Here is a 26,001-nt window from a genome sequence, read left to right on the forward strand (position 1 = left end):
GAACTGGGCAACAGTAACGACACCAGACCACCTCAACCTAAATCCCCAGGTACACCCGATCACAAGCCGCAGAGGAAGTTCTATCTAAGTAGGTACGCCCCTGACCTGGTCCCTACAGTCCCATCCCATCTCTCTCCGTCGCCTTCGCAGACCGATATTGCAGTCCGGGTTGTAATCATCGGAGACACTAAAACGACATCTTCCGTGCGGTATCACAATGGCAGATCATCGACCGGAGTATCCCGATTCGGGGCATTGGGTATCAGAAAACGCGAGGTCGCCCCGAAGCTCCAAGCTGCCCCGGAAAGGCCGGCGGAGTGGAACCGGCAACGGACGTCGCGGCGATGCAAGACCTGGTGCTGACCCTACGTACGCAGGCCCCTCGCGGCAGAGTAGTACCTCGAGTCCTACACCGCAGAGCTACTCACCGACTCAGACTTCCAGTCGTCGTCCAACAAAGAGCCGAGAGCAGAGTGACGACGCCGCGACACTGGTGAACTCGCCGAGGACCAGTTCCTCGCCAGACCTATCATCACGAGCCGAGAAAACTGAGCGGATCTCCAAGTCGGACCGCAATCAGAGATCCCCTAAGTCTTCAAGGATTCCTCAGTTCCCGGGCGCGCACCCGACATACTCCTCGGTTGCTGCGGCCGAAGTTGACGACTCTCACTCCCCTCGTGTTCCTCCGAGTCCGAGTTCTACAAACACCTCTCACCGACTGTCGTCTAGTGTCGCAAGTGCATCAAGTACTGTATGTGCGCATCGAAATAGTCTGCGTGGGTTCTGTGGACTAAGTTTGCTAACATCACCACAGATCAGCGATCCTCCTTCTCCTACTCCACCTTCTAAGGGCACCCGTCGGTCAATCTACAAGAAAAGGTCCCAAGACCTCATTGCTACGATGGATAAGCCAATTGAAGAGAAGACTCAGCCCGAGCAGGGTGCGAAGGATGAGTCGTTTGTTCATGTTAGCGAGGCGCCGACTATACAGATGAGAAGTTCAGGTGCAGATGCACCCAGCAATGCGGATGAGAAGGCCCATGACCAGAATGCCTCTACTGGCAGCCAGAGCTCGGAAAAGACGATGGTGGACTCGACTTCTTCCGAAGTCCATAATGGTGTGAGCTTTGCCGAGGCTCTTATGGATGACAGTGCACATTCTCGCAATGGCCACACGGAGCAGAATGGGCAGCGCGACGATAGCGAAGCTCGTAGCGACGATTCTTATCCTGAACTCGACGAAATGACCATCAACGACATCCACACCCATCAGCCTGCACCTCAACACCAGCCCTACGGCAAGATTCGATGGGCACCCTTCAATGTCCCGGCGAAGCGTCGCTTGCAAACATCTGCAGTCCTCATGCACTGCCTCTCTATTGGGGCAATGGTGTCGCTCTTCTTTGCCTTCTGTGCCAACCCGTTCGCTTGGCCACTCCTGCTGATCTATCTCGTCCATGTGCTGATATCAAAGGCACATGTCGATGGGTCGCTCAAGTATCGATCCGAGTGGTTTCGCAGCAGTTATATCTGGGACCTGTTCGCGGGATACTTCCCGGCACGATTGCACAAAACACACGATCTTCCACCCACACGGAAGTATATCTTTGGCTACCATCCTCATGGTATTATCTCTCATGGCGCCTGGGCGGCATTCGCCACTGATGCCCTTGGCTTCTCCGGGAAGTTCCCCGGCATCACCAATAGTCTACTCACGCTGGAGTCCAACTTCCGTCTCCCGTTCTACCGCGACTACATCCTGGCTATGGGTGTAAGGTCGGTATCTAAGGAGTCCATCGTCAACATCCTTACAAAAGGTGGCCAAAATGGCGAGGGCATGGGCAGAGCCGTCACCATTGTGGTCGGTGGTGCCCGTGAGTCCCTCGAGGCCCAACCGGGCCACATGCGTCTCATCCTCAAGGACCGCAAGGGCTTTATCAAGATTGCCGTCCGCACCGGCGCTGACCTGGTCCCGGTTGTCGCCTTTGGCGAGAACGACCTGTACGATCAGCTCCGTCCCAAGGAGCACCCCATGGTCCACAAGATCCAGATGTTCGTGCTCAAGGTGTGGAAGTTCACGCTGCCGTTCCTGCACGGGCGCGGCATCTTCAACTACGACGTCGGCTTGATGCCGTACCGGGCCCCGCTGAACGTGGTGGTGGGCGCGCCGATCAAGGTGCACCAGTCCAACCACGTGGACGAGAAGGAGATCGACCGCCTGCACGGTCTGTACGTCGAGGAGGTCGAGAAGCTCTGGGACCGCTACAAGGATGAGTTTGCTGGCGGCCGCAAGGAGGAGCTCCAGATCTTGCATTAGTGCCAAACGGGCGGAGCCTCTTCTGGATAGGGTAGTGTGTATGGGTACCGTGTCTTTTGACGTCTACATAGTTGCGTGAGGAGTTGGTCTGCGTTTGTTTTGTCTAGGTTAAAGCATAGAAACTGGAGAGCCTGGTATATAGTTTAGGCAATATATTACTTGCGAACAATACCCCCCCGCCCCAGAATGACCGGTAATATTCACGCAATGCTACCACATTCCACTGTCGACAGTGGTCAACAGGACGTTCTATGTCGGGCTGCTCCTGTCTTTAAGGTCTCTGACTATGTGAAGCTAAATAGAGCGGTCAAGCAACGTTCCAAGCTCATGACTCAAGACGTTGCCGGACTGGAGCCTAAGCCCGAATTTCCGACGTTGCCCTAGGTTGCGTGCATCATAACCGCCTTTCCAGTAAATTAGAGTCCATGGCTGTCCTTTTGAATGTATAGAGACCTATCACTTCACCGCGAGCTGTGTTTGATGCGTTGGCGTTGCCAAAGAGCGAAAAGTGAGCTTCTGCGACGTACAAACGATGGGAGAATGTACTCATGCCAATGCCAAAGACATGCTGTGCACCACAATTTTCTCTCAATTTCACCTCGACATATCGTTGGGGCCTTACGGGAGCTATTACAGTTTATCGATCTTGATGCTGTCATACCTGTGGACCCAGCATTTTGGGGACTAGTTTGATGTCATGGTGATTAATCTCTCTTGCTTGCTTCCTTCAACAGGTAGGGTGGGCTAAGCTTCTAATAAGGCAGCTATGCCATCTCATCCACCTAAGTTATATTAGATGTGCGGGAAAAAAGTGGCTTTTGTGACTCGATCGGGGGGCTAGGAAGCTTGCAGGATTGTGTGATTGTGTGCGCGCTCATGATATCGAGGACCCGAGAATAACTGGAGACTTTGTGTGCCTGTGATTGAGGACGGACCCCCGGATCGACGATGCAGCTCGAGTATGTGATCCCGGGTCTAACTTTAGAGTGATTAGTTAGGGCAATAGCTCGCTGAGCTTGAGTCCCACAAGCACTCGCGCTTCACACGGGTTGCGAGCATTCCGAACACAAATCATGGGGTAAGCCGAGCCCGACGAGTCACGGGAGCGCGGTAGTGGCTGGCATTATGGGAAGCCAGCTTATACCTAATTGGAAGCTCGCCCTCTGAGTCGCCGCGGCAGTCTCTGGGAGCACGAGCCCGCGTTCGCGTGGCCTATTGTGTGGCCGGGCTATAGTCACAATGGGAGTTGTGCTGGTAACTTGGTATACAACTCGGCCCAATAGCTGTCCATGTCAGGCATACCAGTCAGGAACGGTCAGGTTTTCACAGCTTCTGCGGGAGGGGAAGGGAAGGGAGTGGAGGGACCACATGTTTCCCGGCTCGAGACCTGCACGTCAACATGTCCACAGGCCCCGATGACTGTTCTCGACCATTGGCAGCCAAGCAGGGCCTTGGTGAGGGGGCCCAAGGGCCAGCTGATAGCGTGGCATCAGTGGGCCACGGCGGGTCCTCTGCCCCAGGTTTCGCTCGAATCGGGGACTCGGGTGCTGGCCGGGCGAGCGCGTGAGCAGCGCCAAGGATCTGGGACCACGGCGAAAACCCCTGACGAGACGAGACCCCTTCCCGGGAGCGCGATTCTGCAGAGAGAGAGTTTCCCTTCCCCTGCCCCCATGTCCAGCGTCTCTCCCCCAAGCAGCCAAGTCACCCCTGGATCCTGTTGGAGCTGGGTCGCCGCTGACAGCCCTGACAGCCAAGCCCGGCATCTTGGAATTGTTGTTTACGACCGGGATTGGACAAGACACTGACTGGACTGGGAAGAAAGACCAGCTGGCTTTGTTGCTTTTTGGGCTGACGAAGGGCGCGCATGGTTCGGGTTGAGAACAACGTACCTACATACAATACAGTACACTAGAATGCATGAGTGACCGGAGCAGCTTGGATTTATTTACTGGGTCAATGAGCGAGTGTGAGATGAGAACGAAACTGCATGCCTCCACGCCCGCAACACGCACCCATAATTACCCACAACAATAGCTGCAACCAGCAGATCAATCCCTCAGGTGAGCAGCGGCTTGGTAAGAAACCTGCTGCTGACACTGCCGGGACTCTGAGTTGTTCGCACGCACACACACACCGCCGGCCAGCGCAGAAAAAAGACGAGACCCTGGCAGATGTGACCTCAGGGGCGTTCTCTAGCCAGTCACTACCCAAGGCCCGGAGCCTAATCCAGAGGCTAGGCCAGCAAACCCGCAGGAGATGCTCAGCGTCATGTCATGCGCCGGAGGTTAATCCTGTGATTCTGGAAATTGCACACCCGAGCAGGAGGCCACTCACCCCAGTTGCAGCCCAGCCCAGCCAGCAGCAGCGCCAGATTCGAGCGGGAGGAGTCCACTCTTCCGCTCGTGTGCCCATCGACTACGGATACCTACCTTGCCAGGCTTATCCTAGGTTCGGTGCAGCTCGCATTGCAGTGCCGTGCTGACCTGGAAGCAAAAAAATAACATGCCTTCCCCCCCTTTGCCCACCCAGAATATACCCCATCAACACCACCAACACGCTCAGACTGCAGCTTCACCAGCAGCTTCGCCATCCGTACCCACGAGAAGCCTCACCGGCAAGCAGCAGCACAGCTTGAACCCACCACCTCCACCACCCCCTTCGTCCTCGAGCTCCGCTGCCACCCGAGCCGTGACTAGCGTGCTCCCCATCCACACAGGCACCCCGACCCTCGACTTCTCGACGCCCTCGTCGGCTTCCTCGGCGACCACAAGCTTCCAGCAGCAGGAGTGGAAGCCCCTGGATGGTGCAGCCGGCAACCGTCCCCCCGAAGCCATTGAGATGGACCCCATCGCCCCCGCCGGCCACCGGCGACGGCGGAGCACCCTGACGTCCAGCGTGGGCGGCGCCGGCGGCCTGCCCTCGGCCCACCCGGCTGGGCGTGGCCGAGCCCAGAGCATCCGGAACGTGAGCGAGCCCGCCGACCTCAAGATCTCCGAAGAGGCACATTTCAGCGGCGCCGACGCGCCCTCGTCGTCCAAGTCCGAGGCCCCCGATGACGACAGCAGCATGTCAGACGAGGACCTCCACGACGACGAGGAGACGGGCCTGACCAAGAAGGACAAGAAGCGCAAGGCCGCCAAGCGTAGGCGGAACACCCGCCTAGACAATCGGATTGCCAGGGACAAGATCACGGAGGAGGAGCGCAGGGAGGCCGACCAGAACGTGGCGCGGAAGCTGGTCATCAACGTCGTACTCATTGGCCTGTGGTACTTTTTCTCCCTGTCTATTTCTCTGGTAAGTTTTCCAGAACATCAATTGGCACCTACTCCATCTTCACAGCGTCAGGCGAGATGCAGAGGTTCCCTTTACTAACACGTTGATCCGTTTCCAGTATAACAAGTGGATGTTCGACTCCCAGAGGCTCAACTTTGGGTTCCCCTTATTCACTACATCGATGCACATGCTCGTGCAATTTTCCTTAGCAGCATTAGTTTTATATTTCATACCCTCTCTACGCCCGAGCGCCGGGCACCACAACTCCGATGGGGGCCGGTCGAGGCATGAGTCGGAACCGGAACGGCCGGCCATGACGAAACTCTTCTACTTGACGAGAATAGGCCCCTGCGGTGCGGCAACGGGCTTGGATATTGGACTGGGTAATACCTCGTTGAAGTTCATCACCCTCACCTTCTACAGTAAGTGGACTCCGTTGACTGGATTCCGGGATGGTAAGCTGACCGAGATATAGCTATGTGTAAATCATCTTCCTTGGCCTTTGTCCTCATATTCGCCTTCCTCTTCCGCTTGGAATCCCCAACGTGGAAGCTCGTAGCCATTATCGCGACCATGACAATGGGTGTGGTGATGATGGTGGCCGGCGAGGTCGAATTCCAGCTCAGCGGCTTCGTGCTGGTTATCTCAGCCGCCTTCTTCTCCGGCTTTCGCTGGGGACTCACGCAAATCCTGCTGCTCAGGAACCCTGCAACTTCCAACCCATTTTCTAGCATTTTCTTCTTGGCCCCGATCATGTTTCTGACTTTGATCCTGATTGCGATCCCCGTTGAGGGTGTTTTTGAATTAGTGGAGGGCTACCGTGCGCTGAGTGCAGACCGGGGAGCTGTCATCGCCCCCCTGATACTCCTGTTCCCAGGCACCATTGCCTTCCTTATGACAGCCTCCGAATTCGCCCTCTTACAGCGCAGCAGCGTTGTAACACTCTCAATCGCCGGCATCTTCAAGGAAGTCGTGACTATCAGCGCCGCCGCCATTGTCTTCGACGACAAGCTGACGACGATCAACATCTCTGGTCTACTCATCACTATTTGTGCCATTGCATTCTACAATTACATCAAGCTGACCCAGATGCGGAACGAAGCTCAGTTGGATGTACATACGAAACACGGCGCGTATCAACAGGCCGAGTCTGGGCCTTCCAGCGATGGCAGCGAGGACGAAGAGGAGGAGAGTGGGCTCCTAGCTCACGCAGACGAGGATGACGATCACGCTAATGATATGGTCACTATGGATGGCGATATCATACCGAACCCAAAGCCGCACGCTGAGGACAGCCGGGCCGGACGGTCCGAGCACGCAGATTGAAGAGTTTAGACGATTTCATTTTTTGAGATCGAGATGTTGCGTTCAGGAGAAGCCTCCGTCGTCTCCAAAAGATAGGAGCCCGAGAAACTGACGCACTGGGCCAATATAGCTTTCAGGCAGGCCGGCGAGAAGCCATACATGCGGCACGCATCGCCTCCTCAGTGGAGCTTATAGTAGTCGCGGGTCAAAGAAAGAGCCCCAGAGCATGATACCCCTTTGGCTCGGTGACGGAATAGGGGGCCCGGCCCGGTCGCAGTGCGCGGCCGTATGTACAGAATAATATTATCTGATCTATCGCCATAGACCGCGGATAGAGGTGTAGACAATAACAAGAAAGGCTGAGGGATGAAACATTTCAGAGTGCTGCCCGCAACACTGGACCTGCTACCGTCCGATTTACTGAGTGGAAGTGAACAGTGATCATCATTACTGGGGTTGGTTCCTTCTGAATGGGGCTTACCTATCCGGGCCAAGATTGATAGTGAGCTACGTGACGACTGAAGCGATGCAAATGCCAATGCTTCATAGAACTAGATTATGGTAAGAACGCCGTGTTTAGGACTACAGGAACATACACATATCAGGGATAGTGACTACAGCTTGATCAAATAGCATGGCCCAATCTTACCATCTCTACTACAACATTGCCCACTTCTCGCATTACTTATGATTGATATCCTCTAACAACATGCCTGTGTCTACATGAACAACCCAGCGTTCTTCTCCTGCTTCCTCCTCTTCAGGAACTCGACGACAGGATCCCCCTGATCCGGCCCTTGCCGCGCTTGTCCCCCTCCACCCCCCTTCACTCCTCCCCGATCCTTCAGCACACTGTTATTACGACGACGGACATCACCACCACCCTTGCCGCCACCAGCAGTCCCCACCGCAAGCTCCTCCATCTCCTCGCGCAGCCGCTCGACCTCGGCCGGGTCGTCCTCGTCGCTGCTCCCACTCCCGCTGCCGCTGCCGCCGTCGCCGACCTCGAGGCCCGCGTCCTCGAGGATGGCGCGGCACCGCTCGTCGGCGCCGATCAGCGTCTGCTTGCTCTCCGAGATGAGGTCGCGCGCGCGCGCCAGCTTGGCCGCCACGTCCTCGCGCGAGCCCCTGCAGCGCTCGCACCGCCCCTGCACCTTGACCGTCGCCAGCGGGTGGCCGCGCGGGTGCTTGCAGGGCCCCGGCCGCCCTGTTTGCTGCCCGTCCTCGGCCGCGCCGTCCCCGGCCGCTGAGGCCAAGGCCGAGGGGGAGGGGGAGGACGCTAGGAAGGCTTGCTGGACGGCGCAGATGCGCAGTGGTGTCGGCGACCACTGCGAGTGGTTGCACGCCGAGAAGAGGAGGCGTTTGTAGATGCACATTGTGTGGTGCCTCTTGATAGCTTGGGGTTTGAGGATTTCCGCTGGCGACGAGTAGTGCTCTGGTAGTCCGATCGGGAGATAACTTTCTTCTATTCAGGAGGATGCTGTTGGTACGGCGCTGCAATGCGACTTCGCATTTGTGATTCATGAGATAGCTGGTTGGTGAACGTTCATGATGAGACTTAAAAGCCGAGCTGTCAGCCACTGAAGCGACCAGGCTTCCAGTCATACTAGATGGACAGACCACAGCTACTATGGCATTTTTCGTGGCAAGACACAAAGACCGCGGTGGGTTGAGAGCCTTTGACGGGTGTCTCGCGTTTGACACATTCGCCTTGCTGCTTTGTCGTCCGCTGCCTTCGAGAATGCCTTCTTTGTACGAGCTCTGAGCTCTTTCATAACCGGGCTGCCAGGCTTTGGCATGTCGAAGTCCAAGTGGACCAGCAAAGTGGTAGTATGAGCATGAGAGTCCTCGGGGTCGTTCCAGCGAACCCATGCCGTGTCATGAAATCATGCCTTGTCGTGCTTGAACCTAAACAAGATATGCTCCGTGACTTCATCGTAATCAGCAGCCCAAGCACACTTGTTCGGCGTTGCAGCAGATGCCGAAGTCTCAGCGGATACCTCACTGGAGCGCGGCACGTCTTCGCCGATCCGCCTCAAGGTCTCTAGCAGCTTTGAGTCCCCCGTATCCGAGACGACGATACCGCTGGTGGCATGAAGCAGGCACTCGAGGTCGGTGATGGAGTCGCCAAAGTAGTAGGAACAGAGGCCGGGCCCCCGCGGGTCCTCTTCCATGACAGCCCGCATGACGTCCAGCTTGTCGCACGAGTTGGTGAGGTTCCTCAGCGGAGCGTCGGCGCCGCCGTTGAGGAGCTCGGGCCCGACGACCGTCCCGTCCTCGCGGACGTGGTTCGCGATGACCCGGACGCCCGGGTGGTCGAGCGCGCCCTCGATGAAGGCCGTCGACCAGTTGACCGAGATGACGAAGACGCGGAAGGACTCGCGGAGCCGGCGGTCCAGGAACGCCCGAAAGCCCGGCCGCAGCCTGACTCTCCCGGATGCCACGGCCTCCCGGCCCGCGCGCCGGAGCTCGTCCGCTGATATGCCCTTGAACACGGCGCAAGCGTTAATGCGGTCGAGTGAGCGCAGCTCCACGGCCTTACCGGCCCGCAGGAACGCTACCTCGTGCTCGGGGCGGCACCGCGCGCTCTCCTGCGCGTGGTAGCCCTTGGCGTGCCGGTTGTAGTCGTCCAGGTACGCCTTCACCACGGCATCCCACTGCCGGTCCAGGTCGATGCCGCGCTCAGACTGGATCCGCAGCGCGGCCGCGGCAAGCTCGCCTATGGTGTCATTGACGGTGATGGTGCCGTCGAAATCAAGAAAGATTGACATGATGTGTGAGTGAGAGGGGGTATGTAGGATGTCAACAGGGCTTTATGCAAGCCGAAAACGCAGGTGGTATTACAGGCGGCGTGTGGACTTGCGGGGACGGTGTTCGGAGCGGAGAGTTTCATGGATTGCCGGAAGCGGAAGGGGAAAAGGCCCATCGACGAATGGGAATTTGGTAGCAAAAAGTTTTAAATTCTTCATAAAGACACTTGATAGACCAGCTTTCGACTCTGTGTCCCCGCAAGTTCACTCGCCCAAACATATATGGAAGTGGCTTGGTCTCCATCATTTTGGCCGTTAAGTACGAATAGCTGGACTAGTTGCACGTACAACGTGCATAGGACTTGCTTGGCTGAAGTATTCTAAGTACATGAAGAGTGTGTGAAGACTTCGCGGTGCACTGATTGGTGCATTCTGAGAAAACTGTTCAATCAAAGTACAAAGTTTACAGATGAAACCGGAAACTCGATCACATCTTAGGAAGTTGAGCTGTAATGACAACTTATGCCGCAGTCAACTATACCTCAAGGTAACTATACCTCAAGGTGACTATACCTCAAGGTGCAATGGCTATACCAATGACCTGCGTGCTGTGGCTTGTGTATTGCCTCCAAATGGTCGTCCGCCCTCGGGACGGCTATGATTCTTAAGGGTATCATCTATTTTTTACGGAGACCAGAGCTCCAGTCTGAGCGTGACCCTGAATGTTATATTTCCGAACGCCAGAACTCCTCAATTCACAACGATAACAGGGAACATCGCTGGAGAAGGATGCTTCCAGTGGCCTCCTCAGACCACGTCCTCCATCTGAATGTTTTCGTCATCGTCGATATCCATGTCATCGTCGTCAGCGCCTTCAGCTGCGTCTGGCGCAGCTTCGGCACCTGCGCTGCGCCGGTATTCGGGCTTGAGCTCCCAGTGATTGGAGAAGGCACCGCTCTTGTGCATGTTGGCAATGTCCTCCAGGTTCTCCCGCAGCCAAGCCTCGGGCTGCTTCAGCCTTTCCTTCATGCCTCCCATAGGCCAGTACCTGAACTCGTCGAAAAGCGCAAAGATAGCATCGCGCAGGACGTGCCGTTCCATACGGGCAGCCCTTTCGTCCTTCTGCTTCTTGGTTTTCGCTTTCGGATCGACGGTGCGCTGCAGTGGTTGGTCAATAGGCGGGCTCGGAGGATGAAACATGGCAAACTCACCACAAAGCCGGACATCTTCTGGTTGCCCACGGCTGTGCCGGCATGAATGACACCCACCGGGTTTCTCGTGCCGGCCAGCACGCTGGTGGTCGCTTTGGGCTTGAGCGCGTCGCTGGCTCTCATGGCCAAGATGTGCTTCGTCTCTGGCGTCATGACGGGTTGGCAGTTGACCTCCCGACTGAACCGAGCGGCCAACTTGGTCTTCTTGGGGATAGCCTTGCGGTAATACGGCTCTCGTCTGCCCCGGCGACCAGGCTCGGGCTTGCCATTCTCCTTAGGCTGGACAGGCTTGGGCCTGAGGTATGCGGGGATGTTGTTATTGGGACCGCCTTGTGACTTGCCCTTGAAGCCAGGCAGGTTCTGTTCGGTGAACATGAAGGTGTTGAGCAGGTTGCCATCTTTCAACTCGAGAGTGTATTCCTTTGGTACGTTCTGATGGCTGGGGTTCTTGGCGTCGAGCAGGATGGCCAGCTTCTGGACCTGCTGGCCGGAGCGGTCGACCTCTGTCCACGTGCGCACCTTGCCGATGACCAACTCTTCGTCGCGACTCAGCTGGGCCCATTCGTCGTGGAGGTACTTGGGGATGTGGGCCAGGTAGGCGTTGCCATCGGGGTCCTGGGGGTTCTCGGTGTTGTAGAAGTCGAGGTCGCCGGCGTCCTCGTAGACATCATCTTCGTCGAAAGCGGGCGGCACAGACTTGATATCCTCGGGGTCAGGCTTGATGCCTTGCTCACCCTTGACGCCATGCTCGGACTTGACGGACGCCATGGCGGCAACTGCGGTCGGCCGAGGCACTGGATCTGGAGAAGCTGTTCGATAGGCTGCAGAGCGATGCTGAGCTGGAATGCGAAAGTGATTATGCGGCGCGCAAGCGGCGTCCCCCCGTTCGGCTGAGACAAAGGACCTCTAAATGGACCACGGTGAAGGCAGCTAACTCGTACTATTCCGCTTAGTTACTGCAAGCGCTGCTAAAGGTGCTGGGTGCTGGGTGCTGGGTGCTGGGGGCTGGGCTGGAAGCCGACGTCACAGACCAGAGGCTCAGGTAGTCTTCTGCCCGTCAGCTGCCCGCCACCCCAGCCACTGGCGAGCCGGCTGACGCCCCAGGTCTCTCTATATGATAGTTTCAGTAACTTATTGCTCAGCTCCAAAACACGCGCTGCTTAGGAGGCAGAATTGTAGTTTGATTTGCAAGATGCTCTGCAAATCGGCATTTCTACGCAACAGCTACCCTGGACGATACGTACTGGCCGAAAAAGGCCTTGTTATTGGAAAGTGTCCTGGTTTTTACTAGGGCCGACCAGAGCTGTTTGCTTCTGGCGCCTTTCCGTAGTGGCACAGCAAACAACAGAGAAGAATCGTTCTATTGAATTTGCGACTGCATTCCAGCAGACAACGCTAAATAGCTAGGCAGTGGCATTGTTGATGACAGTGTGAATATGGCAACGTATTGGTAACAGTATGAGTCTCGGTCGGGTTCGACACTTTTCATCACTGGACTGCAGTGCTTGCCGTGCTGGGCAACCAGTTCGTGAGCAGGTTCCAAGGGTGGTTGACTGGCGGACTGCCTATACAAGACCAGTTGAAAAACAGCCTCGACCTCTGCAATCCCACGACCTGCAAACAGACGCAACACTCTTTTGTTTGGAATATCCAGAGCGACCTACGTGGTACATCATCGCCTTCACCTCCTGGCGCTCGTTCACGTTGCCGTGGCAGGACAACTGCATAAGCATGACAAAGAGAAAATAACCTTGCTGGGATTTCGCCTCCGTCCGGCCTGGGATCCAGTCGGGACGACCTAGTCTTCGGCGGTGAATGGCCACCACCACCCACCTCCGTTCTGCATCATCGCAAAAAAGTCACCTTCTCCTCCTTACCTGCACAAACGAGCCCTGCGTCACTGCTTGCTCATGCGCCCAACGACGACGACGACTGTTGTTCAACGCATCAAATCTAACATCGCGCCCTGATCAGACTATGTCTACCGCAGAAGAGCAGGAGCTGCTTGCGCAGATCAGCCGACTTGAGGGCCGCATCAATCGTCACAAAGCCGCCCAGCAGGGGCCGCGCCATTCAGATCCTCCAGGTAAGCCACGCGCCCTGCGTCATGTGAAGCTGTCACTGACTTGTCGAGCTCAAGCTCCCCACTATCCCTCGCGCGGATCCTACCGTACGGCACCCTACCCTCGTGGTGGCTACCGCGGCCATCGCGCCCATGCCCCGACCTACCGCAACAAGACTCTGGTCCTGAACGGCCAGTCGCGACCAACCACTGGTGGTGACTCGGCTGCCAGCAGCGATTCGAACTCGTCTTGGGTCACGCGAACAGACCGTCACTTGCAGCTCATCAACACCATGGTCTTCGAGAAGGATACACAGGCCCGCGCCAGCGCCATCGAGCAGACGCAACGGCAGAAGCGCCTGAAGAAAGAGCAGATGGAGAAGGCCCGTTTCCTGAGCTTCGTGCAGAAGAACGGGGACAATGTGCCCTCCGCCCCCTCTAACTCTGTTGCAGCAGCCTCCAAGTACGAGATCACAGTCGACGGCATACGTTTTCAGGTAACGAGACAAGGCAGCAAGCTTGTCCGAGTACCCGGTGCGTCCATGTGCTCCCCTACAAATGTGTTGCCGTACTCAACGTGCGCAGGTGACACCAACGTGTCCTCCACAACCCCGAGGGTCGCGTCCGTCGGTGGTGTCAAGTTCTACCGCACCAAGAACGGGAATCTAGTCAGACACGGCATCGCGAAGGCTCAGAGGTACGTGCTTCGCTTCCGGAACGGTGGAATACTAACTCTAGTGAGCAGGATGGCTGGTGGAATCAAGAAGGTTGACGTGCCGTGCAAGGCCTTCTCATGGACTGGTATTGTCTTCTCCATAACATCACTACGAAACCGCTTGTTCTATCAACGACTTGATGGCGTGGTAAGAAATTGCCCCGATGTGTATACTAACCTTTCGTCCAGGTTCTTGCCACAAAGGGCCGCAATGCCGCTTCATACATGACCCTGCCAAGGTGGCCATATGTCGTGACTGGCTGTTCAAGAACGATTGCTCCAATGGCGACGCCTGTGACCTCTCACACGAGCCAACTGAAGAGCGGGCGCCCCTTTGCCTGCACTTTGCCAATGGCAAATGCAACAACGAATCCTGTCCGTACGTTCACGCTGAGCATTCCCAAGCTGACCTAGTTTGCCGAGATTTTGGTCTCTACGGCTACTGCGAGCGAGGAGCGAAATGCCCCGATCGCCATGTATTCGAGTGTCCTGATTTCAGCAACACTGGCGTATGTAAAACTGAGGGTTGCAAACTCCTCCATCGAGAGCGGGCAAGTCTTTTGCGCAGCAAAGCTGGCACCGATCAGGAGATGGCCGACCTCTCAAGCGATGAGGAGGACGGTGCTCCTGATGACATAGACTCCGATGAAGTGGAAGAGTTCATTGGGAACGAAGACGCCGAAAGCTTGGATTTCTCCAAGGACTACATCGGTTTCTAAGTGACTAACCCCCCAGATTCTCTTTTCGTCTCACGGCGGACCCTTGGTCCTGTACCAGGTGTGCGCAATCTTGCCTTTCGGTTGGAACTGGTGGGAAATAAACCGTGATACCCCATGGTCGCTCAGGCGATTCTCGGTTCAGCATAAGATGATACCCATGTAGATTAAAGAGCATTGCGACAGCAGAAAAGAAGTAGCAATACAGAAAACTTTGGACATCAGCCTGTGCCGCCTTGTGCAGTTTCATTCACCTATTTCATCACCAATTTCGTCGGACAGTCAGAAGCCCACGATGCGGTATAGGCTCTACAGATCATCTCAACCATAAACGTAGGGAATTGCAGTGCTTACGTGCATTTATGGTCCGAGATGTATAAATGTGGTGCAAGTACCTAGAGGCTTTACTGCTTGCAAAGAGCATACAATCCACCAACAAAAGATCTATAGTCGATCAATCACATGCAGCAATGGTCTGCCATGACACCCCTCTAGACTTGGTGAAAAGAACTATATTTCCATATACTCTGTTGACCATTCAGTGCTCTGCGAAACTGAGCAGATCCTTTCATGAGAAGGGCAACTCTGGACGCCGGTTTTATTTGGCGGCATTCCCGAGCGCTTACATGGACCCCCTTGGGCTGAGGGGCTGTCGGCTCAGCCACAGGACCCCTCTGACGTCTGTTGGGCGACGGCACGCGGGAAGAGCGAGCTGAACTGGATAGCATCCAATGATGACGACCGATTTTCTTCTTAAGATGCCAGAGTGCTGGCGACCGAATCTTTGTGCTTCTGGCATTCCTGCCCTTTTCTCTTTGTCCATTCCCTAGGCAGCTTGACGTGCCGCTGCATTTTTGTGTCGAAGTAGCTCTGTGCAAGGTTGGGTCTTTAGCGTTCCGCCTTATTTAAGTATACGGCATCTCAGGCTCAGGCCAATCGTCTCTGCAAGACACTGGAATCTAGTTCGGGTCCGGAAACACCCAGGCAAACAGCGGGCAAAATGGGACTCCGTGATATGATCAAGAAGAAGGACCGGCTGACCGGCGACTACTCGGCCGCGCACGCTGCCGAGGTCGGCCGGCTGGCCGCCCCCGAGTTCACCTTCATCCGCTCCGACACCAACACCCAAGAGATCATCTACCCGCCGACGGGCCCGGACGGCGCGAACGATGACTATCTGGCCGCCAAGGACAGCGGCAAGCCGCGCCGCAGCCTCGACGTCTTCAAGAGCCGGTCGCGTGGCAACAGCACGTCCTCGGTCAAGAGCGAGTCCTCCCCCTCCAACAGCAGCACCAGCAACAAGAAGGACGCCCACCCGGGGGTCGGCCACCGGCGCCTCTCGCACCGGCTGCACCTGCACCGCCAGCCGAGCACGTCCGAGTTCGTGCCCGAGAACCTGCCGCAGATCCGGCTGCCCGACGGCGCCGCCGACAAGGACGTCTCGGAGCGCGAGTGGGAGAACCGGGCGACGATCCTGGCCGAGCAGAACGAGCGCGTGGTGCGCGCCCGCTCCGCCTCCGTGACGCCCTCGCCGGCCGCCGAGGTGCCGAACCCGTTCGACATGACGGCCGTGGCCAACAGCCTGCGCCAGAGGAAATCGGACGGCGTCGTCTCGAGCAAGGGCATAGACGACAACATACAGGAGGCCATCAGGCTGCACGAGGAGGGGCAGCTGGAACAGTCGACACGCATGTTCGGCCGGCTGGCAGACCCCAATGGGGCGAACAATCCCCTGAGTCAGGTCTTATACGGCCTTGCGTTGAGGTTAGTCTGACATATATCATGTCGCAAGCAGCTCTACGTGTTCTCTATCGCAGTCCTACACCTACACCGGGCTTGGAAGTTCATCAGGCGGCAGCAGGGAGATCATTTGGTCGCATAGAACAGGGGCTGACATTCAAGCACGTAGGCACGGATGGGGCTGTGAACCAAATCTCGAGCAAGCTGTCACGTTCCTCTCCGCAGCGGCGTCCAATGCGGCTGAGGTCGAGAACATGGCCCTCAAGGCCGGGTTGAAGAAGGGAGGCGCGGCCAAGGGCGAGCTGGTGCTAGCGATCTTTGAGCTCGCCAATTGCTTCCGCCATGGCTGGGGCGTTCCGAAGGATTCAGTCGCTGCAAAGCAAGTGAGTGTGCCCCTATTCGCGGAGGACCAGCCTATTGCTTTGCAAGATCGGGGTCGGATGAGAGCCATAGGATCGGGTGTTTATCTCGAACGCGTTACTGGACCTTGTGAGCTAACTTTAAATTCAGTACTATGAGACGGCAGCCAATCTTGGTGATTCTGGTAAGTGGCTCAGCCCCTGAGACGCGAAGCATTGCCCAACCGCGGCAGAATGATGGCATGGTCATGGCTGAACTCTCGCTTAGATGCCATGAACGAAGTTGCCTGGTGCTATCTCGAAGGCTTTGGATGCAAGAAAGACAAGGTATGTTAGGCAGGAATCCTCCCCCCTTATCACAAATCATCGCATGCGACCTAAGCCCCGAGTCAAGTCTGGAGACTGGTTCGTCATCCCTTCAGAGTCACGAGCCTCATTGCCCTAGCGTCATAGCCTCCAGGGGACATCGTATCATCCAAACTTGACTTTCTCCTGAGGGACGTCAGACACGATCACGATCAGGCGTTGGGCAGCAACGAGGCTCACGGTGCAAATGCCATCAGATCACCTAATTGATCCCTTCATGGTGGGCTCAGCAGAGAATCACACGAGGCTGACTGCTTCTCTAGTTCCTTGCGGCGAAGTACTATCGGCTGGCTGAACAAGCCGGAAACAAGACCCTTGGGAATACCTGGTAAGTTAAATTATCATATCAGTCATTTTCCTCAGATTGCCCTCCTATCCAATGCTCGTGTGGCGCTATTTCTCCGGCCCGCATGATTTTGGCGGAGCTGCAGTTGGTCGTCACATATGACCTCTATGCACTCGTTTTCATAGGCTGTGGACCAAGCCGGGCTACTTCTGCACTTCCGCCTTACTCTTAGGGTCTAGATTTGTGGCCTCGCGTGCCCCTGGTAACGAAACGGCTTCAATGTCAACCGTAACGGTTCCCCTCTTGGGGGCCGAACTTGCTATTCCGTCTTGGAGCACTACCGTTTCGTGCAACGTGGGAGAAGTCTTTCCCCCCCAACTACCCCTCTGACGCCATCCACCCTTTTGTGCATCATCGTCGGCGCTTCTTATCGGCCGGCAAGGATATCTGGATTTTCTGTTCTTCACATGGGCGTCACTCACTGACGGGTGCGTACAGGATTTGGAAGGATAAGTACGATCCAGAGAAAAAGGCGGGCAAGAAGTAGAGCTGTTCTTTCCACTCCTGCTCGATAGTGCGATATCAGTCGCCACCATCGCGGTTTACCCCGGATCGTAACCAGGCACTACATACTGAGTCGCGGAGTGTTCGTCGGGAAGAGAAAAAGGGGGTATCCGCTACAGGCTACTGGGTGCTTGCATCAGCAATCAGTGCGGAGGGACGGGTGCCATCAGACCGGCGGAGGGGAAACATTGGGCGAGCCTCGCCCGTACTCGGACAGATACCAACATGTAGGACCGGGCAAAAATGGTACTGGGGGAATGTGGAGCACAAGGCGGCGTTTTTTTTCGCGGGGTTTGAATGATTGGCAATTATGTGCCACAGGGACGACGCAGTGCAGGCTTCTCTGCATATGCACAGTACCTCAGCCATTATGTGGTTGGAGGGATGGCGGATTGGATGCATGCATGCACGTATTACGGCATTTGGCCTGATCAATGTGGGAGGGTTGTACGCAGCAGGCCCCTTTCCCAAGTCGGCCTACTTACGATATATACACACGCTTCAGGCGGCTGTTTGGTTGGGTCGGGTCAGGGAAACACAACAGCGGGAGGCTCTTGTCTTTACATGTGCAGATAGGCGTTCGGTGCTGCTAATGATTCAGCGACTAATGGAGGAGTAACACGCAATGTTGACGGCTTTTAATGTTCATGTTACGTTCCTCCTGCAGAGTGAAGTCGAGCGAAGGTATACTTCATCTATCTTTGCTGGTAGCACGTTTCAAGACAAGCAGCAAGCCGAAGGGCTGAGGGTCCTGGGCTTTCTTCACCAGCGAGGTGCATGCATGCGGCAGGGAAATTTATTTCTGAGGCAAGCCTACATATGGCGAGGTTCTGAGCGGTATCATCACCGGGGCCATACCTGCTTGTCGTGACCAAGCCCTGAGGACCAGGTGTACGAGCATCGATGAATGATGCGCCAGCTTGTAAGAGTACATGAGTTGAACACTTGCAGTTTTTCACAGCGATAAGCTTGTCAGGTCTAGGTATCAATGATGTCAGTCCCTCGGTTGCTCCCGTCGTGTATGTACAAACTCGCACGATATCACAGTGTGACATCTTAAGGTCCGCAGGAGAGGACATGAACGATGGCTTAGGCCGTACCAGTAAATACTCTATCCCCGTTATTGCAACAGCAACTGGTGTTTAGGAATGAATATGGTAGGTTAACGGGCCAAGAGGAATGGGATGTCAGGACACAACACAGACATCAGACCAATATCTAGAACAGCGATGAAAAGGCGAGGACAGTTCCTCAAGTGGTCTGATGACCGCGCCAATTTTGGGTCCACGAAGGTTTGAGATGGGACGAGGCTGTGCGACAAATGGATATCCAGATAGGAAGATAGGAAGGAACCGATCTCGCCTGTACGAGGCCAGACGCGACAGAAGGAAACCAAGGCCTCTAGATTAGGAGGACAAGAGCAAGCCCTGAAGGGCTGTATGGGCCTCTGCCGGTGCATCGGGATGCCGTGCTCATTTTTGCCGGGGGCACTGCCTCTAATCCGTCCAAGTGTTGCACTGCGGCCGATGGCGTACGGAGGGAACCTGGGGACGCGTAAGTCTCCCTAGGGTAATGCTCTTGAAAACCGGGCATTGAATAATCACAAGCAGCAGGGGACGACGTAAGGGTATTATAACGTAATGGCAGATAAGATGCTTGTGGCAGTGCAGTGGGACCGAAGTGTTCGACTTGTTTGGCCCTATACGCCGCGGGCGTAGTATAAGCGGGACTTTCGACTCTGACTGATAAGCTATTTCTGGCAACACCGACACACGACGAGCTAACGGAGCCGTCTTTCTCTCGCTATTCGTCTGTACAATAGTTAGGTCCTTGGCTGGAGAACATTGCAAACAAGTCCAGTGACCTCGGGTGGCTGTAGTCGTGAGGCGTGGCTTTTAGACTTTACGCAATCCTCCGAACCCTGAGGGCCTATGCGGCGACAGACGAGCCCCGCGCTGATCCAAGGAATCAGAACCCTGGACACGACCGAAGTGCAGCATGTAACTGTCAGCGCTGGGACTGAGGCCGCGGCAGATGGACATTGAATACAGAAAACGCAAACCTAGTATGAGATTCGTAGGCAGTTCAGAGGAAGAGAACAACATCGTGCGTATTTTGAACCGTATCACCAGATGACTTACACGGCGTGTGCCCACCCACTGCATACTTGGTCCCAAGCATCTGGATAATCGGCGATAGTCTATGCCGATCTAATCCCTCCCCATCTTCGTTTCGCGATCACGAGACTACCCAAATAGGCAATTCACGTAGGTCGCATCTTCTTTGAACGACTTCTGCCTGCATTCAGACCATCGTCCCACACACACACCCATATACACACAGGGAGGAGACTAGAGAACCCAAAGATCCGCAACGCTGTCACCACACCCTTAACGCTCTTGTCATCTGGTACAGCCCACCCCCAAAGTCTCCCTCCCCTCCTCCAACCCCGAGATCTTTCTTTCTCCGAGGGTGTATAGCTGTGCAGCTCCACCCTCCACGTTGGAACATAAGCGAACTCGACGGTAAGGAACAGGAATTTGAACCCCGCACGCCCGCCAGCGGCACCACGAGATCGCATCACTTGCACTCGTGGGGGGGGGGGAACACGATCGATAACGAGATTCGCACGAAGTACCACCCGGGTCGGACTGCACCGGTCTCGCTGGTGGTCTGGGGCTGATCTCGCCGTGCATGCGCTTGACCAGGCTTATCCCGGGGCGCGGGGGGTGGGAAAACGTGCAGTGAGTAATACATAGCAAGTAATCGCTGCAGGCAGGACTAGTCGCTGTAGCTGCTGACTGCAGCTGCATGGTGTGCCCTGCGCTCTATCTGAGACAAGAAAAGCTTACAGAACACTCCCTACCCACAGTAGGAACGTGGGACGTGGGTGGCACCCACTAGAATTACCTGCGGACATCATCGTCTCTGGCCATGCTTTTTCTAGCCGTTCACCTCGTGTCTGTATTAGTGTGCAATTTTGATCTATTCTAGGGTGTATAAGAGAGCCTGTTGTAGGCGGGCAAAATGAGAAGAAAAAAGCATACCGCTTCTTGGACGTTTTTCCAACAACACGGGGCCGAGTCGCTCGTGTTCCCGTGAGACATGCTTGACCAGACATACCATGTCAGGGCTTTGTGTGTTACAGCGATAGAGGGCTATGGAGGGGCTGGGAAGGCAGAAGATTGGTAGGCGCGCTGAACGACTCAACAGGATCCTCTAAAGGACGGGCGTTAACAGGCTTCGAGAAGGACAACGGGTATTCTTCTACTGCCGCAATGTCTGGGCAAATAACGCACATTGCATAATATAACGTAGTGAATGAGACAAAGGCTACAATTACGGAGAGATCGGAGAATTGATCGTGCTCATTGACAGGTTGAGAATTGCTAGCTACAAGATGCAATGGAAATGGTCTGTAGAGTGACTGGAGCCATGCCTCCCATTAGACTGTTACTGTTGCGCTGATTGCTGTCCTGTTGGTTCCTAAAAAGGGATTCTCGTGGTTCTCATGTGTCGAACAAAATAAATAAAGAGCGAGCCACTGTGTTGAGCTCATCTGCTTTCAGTCATCGTATCCCGTTTCGTCACCTCGCTGCATTCGTGCAGTCCATCTTGTCGTGAGACATTATTCATCATGTTTCCTCCATGAAAAGCCGACCACCATCTCATGCTATACATAGATCCTGTGCGATCTCTGATGCAAGCGTGTAGCGTGTAACCCGAAAGAAAGGAGACCAGCGTCGCGAAAGCCGTAGCGAGACTGACTCCCTTGTGGTGTGCCCCCAACCTCCCCGTGCCCAAAGAGTTGTACAAGAAAGAAAAATGCCGGCTCAACCGCCACCCAGGCACCATCCCAAACCGCCATTTTCGCCATGCACAATTCGATCCATATCAAGGTGATATATCGAGGGGGAAAAGCAGATAAAGAAATCACTAAAAATCAATGCTGGCTCGCTTGCTAATTTCGACACAAATGTAAAGGATTGGAAAACCGCTGGACAAAGCAGACATGATACGTTCGACGTGCGTGAGCAACATTTGATGTATTGCGCGGTGAGCGGCGGAGAGTGTATTGATCAGCTGATGGAAAAGAAACAATAAATTTAGAAATCGCTGCGTAGATTCTGACGTGCTGATTCGTAGTCGTCATAGTTCGTTATCTCATGATATCGCGTTACTGCCGGACTGATGCTCATTACGAGTATTGGCCTCGGCCACCATTTTGGCGAAGTTTCTGACAACATCGCTAGGGATCTGGTCCCAAAGGAGAGATCTAGTGTAGACTTCGGCAGCGGACTGCTTGTCGTTGCTGCGCATTGCTGCCAGTGAATCTGCGAGGTTTCGTCGGCCCTGGCCTGTGGGCCGAGGTGGTGCGTTCTGTAGAAAATCTTGCGACGTTACTCCGTTGTACTGTGCTGGGGTCATGGAGAACAGCTGTTCGTTGGCCTGCTCTTGGGTAGGTTGAGTGAGACGATCGCTCAGGTCACCCAGTGCCGACGGCGCGATGCCGTGCATACCACCACCGTGCATCGGTGTAGGAGTTGACGTGGCCCAACCGGTGCCAGACGGGCGAGGAGCGGCGGCGACGACGTTGTCCGGAACCTGCGCTACGCCGGCATCCTTGAAGATGTTCTCGAGAAGGGTTGCAGAAGCCTCGCGCACATCCTCGGAGACGCGAGGGATGCTTGGAGTGGAACGATTAGAGAGCACAAATGCACCAACAAGGAAGAGCATGAACAGAAGTCCACCCTGAGTAGAGGGCTTCTCAACTTCAGCAGCCAGGTTAATCTCGGGTTTCTTGGCCGGGACCATCTGCAATTCGTGCTTGACCTCTTGCTCCATCGGGAATTCTCCCATGAAGCCCATGTTCTCCCACGAGGGATCCATGGCCATATCCATGTCGTTGAAGGCGTTGGTGTAGCCGGCGTTGCTGGGCATGTTTGCGGTCTCGAGTCTCTTGACGTGGTCAGTGAGGACACTGACCTTCTTGCGCAACTCGCCAGTTTCAATCGTGTGCGTCTGGATGAGTTCTTCCTTCTCGATTCTCTGGTTCTCGATGGTGTTGTGATAGTACTCCTTCTCGCGGAGGAGCTGGTCCATCCTCATGTTGAGGTCGGCGATAGTCTCTTCCATCTCGCTGATCACAACAGTGTACTGCTTCTTCTCGTCCTCGAGACGCTCGGTATGCTGCTTTTTTCGTTGCCTGGAGTCAAGCGCAGCTTGGCGATTCCTCAGAAGACGCTTCTGCTGCTTCAGCTCCTTGATCTCCTGCTCATCGGTAGATTGGGCTATCAAGTGATCAATGTTGGTAAGGTTGCGCTCAGCGGGAATGTCGAATCTGGCGTTCTTTTTCCTGATCCCGTCACCACGTCGCAAGTCATTATGCGATCGAATGCTAGGGCTGTCAGGGCGCATTCGCTTTGCCATGGACTGATGGTTTTTGAGGTCAGGACCCATCCAACCCTTCATCGGGGACGTTGGTATCGAATGGTTGTTGGAGCCCACTGCGGAAAACAAGGGGACCTGTCCGGTAGGGTTGCTGAATGGTGTCTGCGTGGGCATGGGCTGTTGGAAGACGGAGGCGTTGCCATCGTACTCGGCAGCCAAACCATCGTACTGCTGTAATGGTGTGCAGGTACCTGAGCCATGACCGAGATTCCACTGCGCCTGAGGGGTGTAGCCTTGCTGTTGGTCCATTCGCATGAAGGGGTTGTTGTTCTGCGGCTCCAGGAACGGATTGTTCGAGGGCACAGACTGCATGTCGACTGATTGCCAGTCCTCAGTTTTGGGCGAAAATAACGACGAGGAAACAGCGAAGGAATCCCGGCGGCTGTTGGCCATGGGTGGCGACATCTCCAGACCCGAGTCCAAAGCGCTATGATCCATGATGCTGTCGTCGAGGATGCTGTTGCTGTCCTCCTCGAAGTACTTTTGGGCTTGTGTGGTGTCGACTGTCAATGGGTTGGGCCTGTAGAAAGCCTGCATCTGAAATGTCGAGACCATTGCAGGCTGTGATATATTTTGTTGAGTAGTGCGACTGTACTGTGACAAGTCTGCACGATATCTGAAGAATTCAAAGCGATCTAATAGTCGAGTATTAGTGTGCTGCAGCGGTGTGGACCAATTTCTAGGCTTGGGCTCGATCGCGCGAGGGTGGCAATAACTCGTGCGCAACTTCTGAAGAAGTTGGATACTTCTTGAACCAAAATAAACACTCGTCTGGGTAGTAGTCGTAACTCGTGATGAAGGAGTATGCTTCAGATGAATATGGAGCACAGAATACTATGTGAGAGACAATGGGAGGGGGAAGGTCTCGGGGAGCAGGATAAGGTTGCAGTGATAAGAGGTTGGGTGACTTTGGTGGGGAGAGGGCGGGAAGCGGGCTCGGGTTTTAAACAGCGGGTGGGAGAACTAGATCGACTCACACTCTTCCCGAGGTCTTTGCTTGTGGCCTTGATACTTCGCTCTCAAACTCCTGACAGGACTCTGTTATACAGATCGCGCAAGGAATGTCCGACCGTGAGACTGAGGTCGCGTTGAAATGGATAATAACAATGGAATATGAAGTGGTTCTCTACCATGAAATGGGGGCGATGTAGAAGGGTCGGGAGGAACAGTCTTGTACTTAAACAGGATGGTCAAGGGCCGGCCTGGTCAGGTTCTGACTCCCAGGATCCTTGAGTTAAGGAAACGGAGAGGTACAAAAATAATGTCACTAACTAGTGGGGAGCAAAAGCCCGCGAGACCAGAAGCTGACGAACAGGAAGTTTTCTTCAGGTTTAGCGAGTGGATAGGTGGTGTGGGTGGGCGTGGGCTCTTCGCCGTATTGGTGTGAGTCCAAGGTTCCCGGTTTCCGTACTGATCAAAGGCCAAGATACCCAGTTACTCAGGCGCCCGCCGCCGCTCACTGTCTGCCCTGCCTGTGGAACGACTGGTCGTTCCAACCCCCGTAACGTACGACCGTATCAGGATCTCTGCCAAGCCCGCCCGTTTTCCTGGCCCACCCGAGATTTGAACGGTGAACAGAGAGCGAACCCAAGGAGGCTTGCGCCCAGGCATTGGGTTTCGTCCAACCTGTAGCCGAACAGGGCCTGCAACAGTATGTAGGGCAAGGACGTAAAACAACCCCTTCGGCTTGCACGCCCATCCCGCGCATGGCTGTGACTGGTGGACGGAGCCCATAGTCTGCCAGAAGGGAAGAAACGGATCCCGCGCTACTGTGACGGACCGCCCGTCATGGAGCCCATGTTTTCCCAAAGGAGCAGGGGCTAGGCGACCGTTGGAAGGAGAAGGGCAGTGACAGAGAGACTGACAGCCAGCCCTGCCGGACGTTGGGCATCAACCCATGGCTTGGGGTGCAATTGATACCTGAAGTCCTTGGTGACCATGCAGCCAAAGCGCCCACGAGCCCTCATCCGGCACCCACTAACAGCCACTGGAAGGCATGTCAAGCATCCTATTGCTCAGCTGGTGGTGGGGTGACATAGACCACTGCTGGGCACAGGCAGCGAGCGCTCGCATAGCAGGACCAGCCAGATGGCAGGCGGTCGATAGCGGTCTTTCGTCCCTTTCCAGTGGTCATTCATCAGGCTTTCGGGCACATCATTGGCGACGTCTGGAGTGAGATGTGATGAGTTTAGAGCGTGACGACGACCGACGAGTAGCGCGAAGACGGGCGATGGGCGACGGGCAACGGGCGTTGGACGCTGGTGACGAGATGTTTGGTAGGCGTTGCAAGCTCCCCAGAAAAGTGGGAGACAGCCTGCCGGAATGCATTCCGGAACGGTTTTGGCAACGACGACTCATCAACACCAGCCTGGGTCTGGAACCAGTACAATTCGACCGCAACGTCAGTTCTCACATGGTTAAGGCTCAAACACCCGAGTCTTGGTGAGGCCTGCTCTGTTTTGTGATGTATTAGGTGGGATACTATGAGTCGGTGAGGGATCGATTGGCGCGTTGGCAGCCCTAGGATTGCTTCAACGTTATTCATCTCACTCAAAGTCTATTTACTCGCAAACAACCTTTTCACTGAAGCTTCCCCTTCGAAGACATACTTCGAAACTACGCGATAATCTGCTGAATTGCGAGTTGTCACGAGTTCCGCTGTGACAGGTTGATCGCATCTATCTGATACCTACCCGGCCACGATGATACTGTAGATCTGCTGCGTTTTCTGGATCCGCAATTATCGTGATCTGGTAAATCTCGGGACGGACGGGTACATCGTCAGAATGGATGCGAAACCGGGAGCCTGGAGACGATCCTGTCAAGACCCTGCCTGAGGATCCAGCGCCGGCCCTCTCAGCTTCAAGTATTGTCCACCGCCAGATG

General features: G+C 55.3%; 8 protein-coding genes across 8 annotated transcripts; 4 read left to right on the plus strand and 4 right to left on the minus strand.

Moving 5' to 3' along the window:
• Window positions 1-217: 217 nt before the first annotated feature.
• JN550_011983 (uncharacterized protein) lies at window positions 218-2,317 on the plus strand (the record flags this gene model as incomplete). The annotated part of the gene is made up of 2 exons (XM_049310409.1): window positions 218-751; window positions 815-2,317. 2 exons carry the CDS (start codon window positions 218-220, stop codon window positions 2,315-2,317), a joined length of 2,037 nt encoding a protein of 678 aa, XP_049166052.1.
• A 2,502-nt stretch (window positions 2,318-4,819) lies between these two features.
• JN550_011984 (uncharacterized protein) lies at window positions 4,820-6,916 on the plus strand (the record flags this gene model as incomplete). Its single annotated transcript, XM_049310410.1, has 3 exons — window positions 4,820-5,611; window positions 5,709-6,012; window positions 6,066-6,916. The coding sequence occupies 3 exons, from the start codon at window positions 4,820-4,822 to the stop codon at window positions 6,914-6,916; spliced, it is 1,947 nt and encodes a 648-aa protein (XP_049166053.1).
• Window positions 6,917-7,614: 698 nt separating this feature from the next.
• On the minus strand, window positions 7,615-8,271 carry JN550_011985 (uncharacterized protein; the record flags this gene model as incomplete). Its single annotated transcript, XM_049310411.1, has 1 exon — window positions 7,615-8,271. The coding sequence occupies one exon, from the start codon at window positions 8,269-8,271 to the stop codon at window positions 7,615-7,617; it is 657 nt and encodes a 218-aa protein (XP_049166054.1).
• A 510-nt stretch (window positions 8,272-8,781) lies between these two features.
• JN550_011986 (uncharacterized protein) lies at window positions 8,782-9,666 on the minus strand (the record flags this gene model as incomplete). The annotated part of the gene is made up of 1 exon (XM_049310412.1): window positions 8,782-9,666. The coding sequence occupies one exon, from the start codon at window positions 9,664-9,666 to the stop codon at window positions 8,782-8,784; it is 885 nt and encodes a 294-aa protein (XP_049166055.1).
• A 786-nt stretch (window positions 9,667-10,452) lies between these two features.
• Window positions 10,453-11,624, minus strand: JN550_011987 (uncharacterized protein; the record flags this gene model as incomplete). Its single annotated transcript, XM_049310414.1, has 2 exons — window positions 10,453-10,803; window positions 10,857-11,624. 2 exons carry the CDS (start codon window positions 11,622-11,624, stop codon window positions 10,453-10,455), a joined length of 1,119 nt encoding a protein of 372 aa, XP_049166056.1.
• A 1,209-nt stretch (window positions 11,625-12,833) lies between these two features.
• Window positions 12,834-14,352, plus strand: JN550_011988 (uncharacterized protein; the record flags this gene model as incomplete). The annotated part of the gene is made up of 6 exons (XM_049310415.1): window positions 12,834-12,942; window positions 12,997-13,452; window positions 13,504-13,615; window positions 13,664-13,781; window positions 13,823-14,012; window positions 14,057-14,352. The coding sequence occupies 6 exons, from the start codon at window positions 12,834-12,836 to the stop codon at window positions 14,350-14,352; spliced, it is 1,281 nt and encodes a 426-aa protein (XP_049166057.1).
• A 997-nt stretch (window positions 14,353-15,349) lies between these two features.
• JN550_011989 (uncharacterized protein) lies at window positions 15,350-17,647 on the plus strand (the record flags this gene model as incomplete). The annotated part of the gene is made up of 6 exons (XM_049310416.1): window positions 15,350-16,113; window positions 16,259-16,472; window positions 16,600-16,633; window positions 16,717-16,775; window positions 17,078-17,142; window positions 17,599-17,647. 6 exons carry the CDS (start codon window positions 15,350-15,352, stop codon window positions 17,645-17,647), a joined length of 1,185 nt encoding a protein of 394 aa, XP_049166058.1.
• A 4,181-nt stretch (window positions 17,648-21,828) lies between these two features.
• On the minus strand, window positions 21,829-23,670 carry JN550_011990 (uncharacterized protein; the record flags this gene model as incomplete). Its single annotated transcript, XM_049310417.1, has 1 exon — window positions 21,829-23,670. The coding sequence occupies one exon, from the start codon at window positions 23,668-23,670 to the stop codon at window positions 21,829-21,831; it is 1,842 nt and encodes a 613-aa protein (XP_049166059.1).
• Between the last annotated feature and the right edge of the window lie 2,331 nt (window positions 23,671-26,001).

The sequence above is a fragment of the Neoarthrinium moseri genome (genome assembly GCF_022829205.1).
Source record: "Neoarthrinium moseri strain CBS 164.80 chromosome Unknown scaffold77_Wmoseri_CBS_16480, whole genome shotgun sequence".
NCBI lineage: Eukaryota > Fungi > Ascomycota > Sordariomycetes > Amphisphaeriales > Apiosporaceae > Neoarthrinium > Neoarthrinium moseri.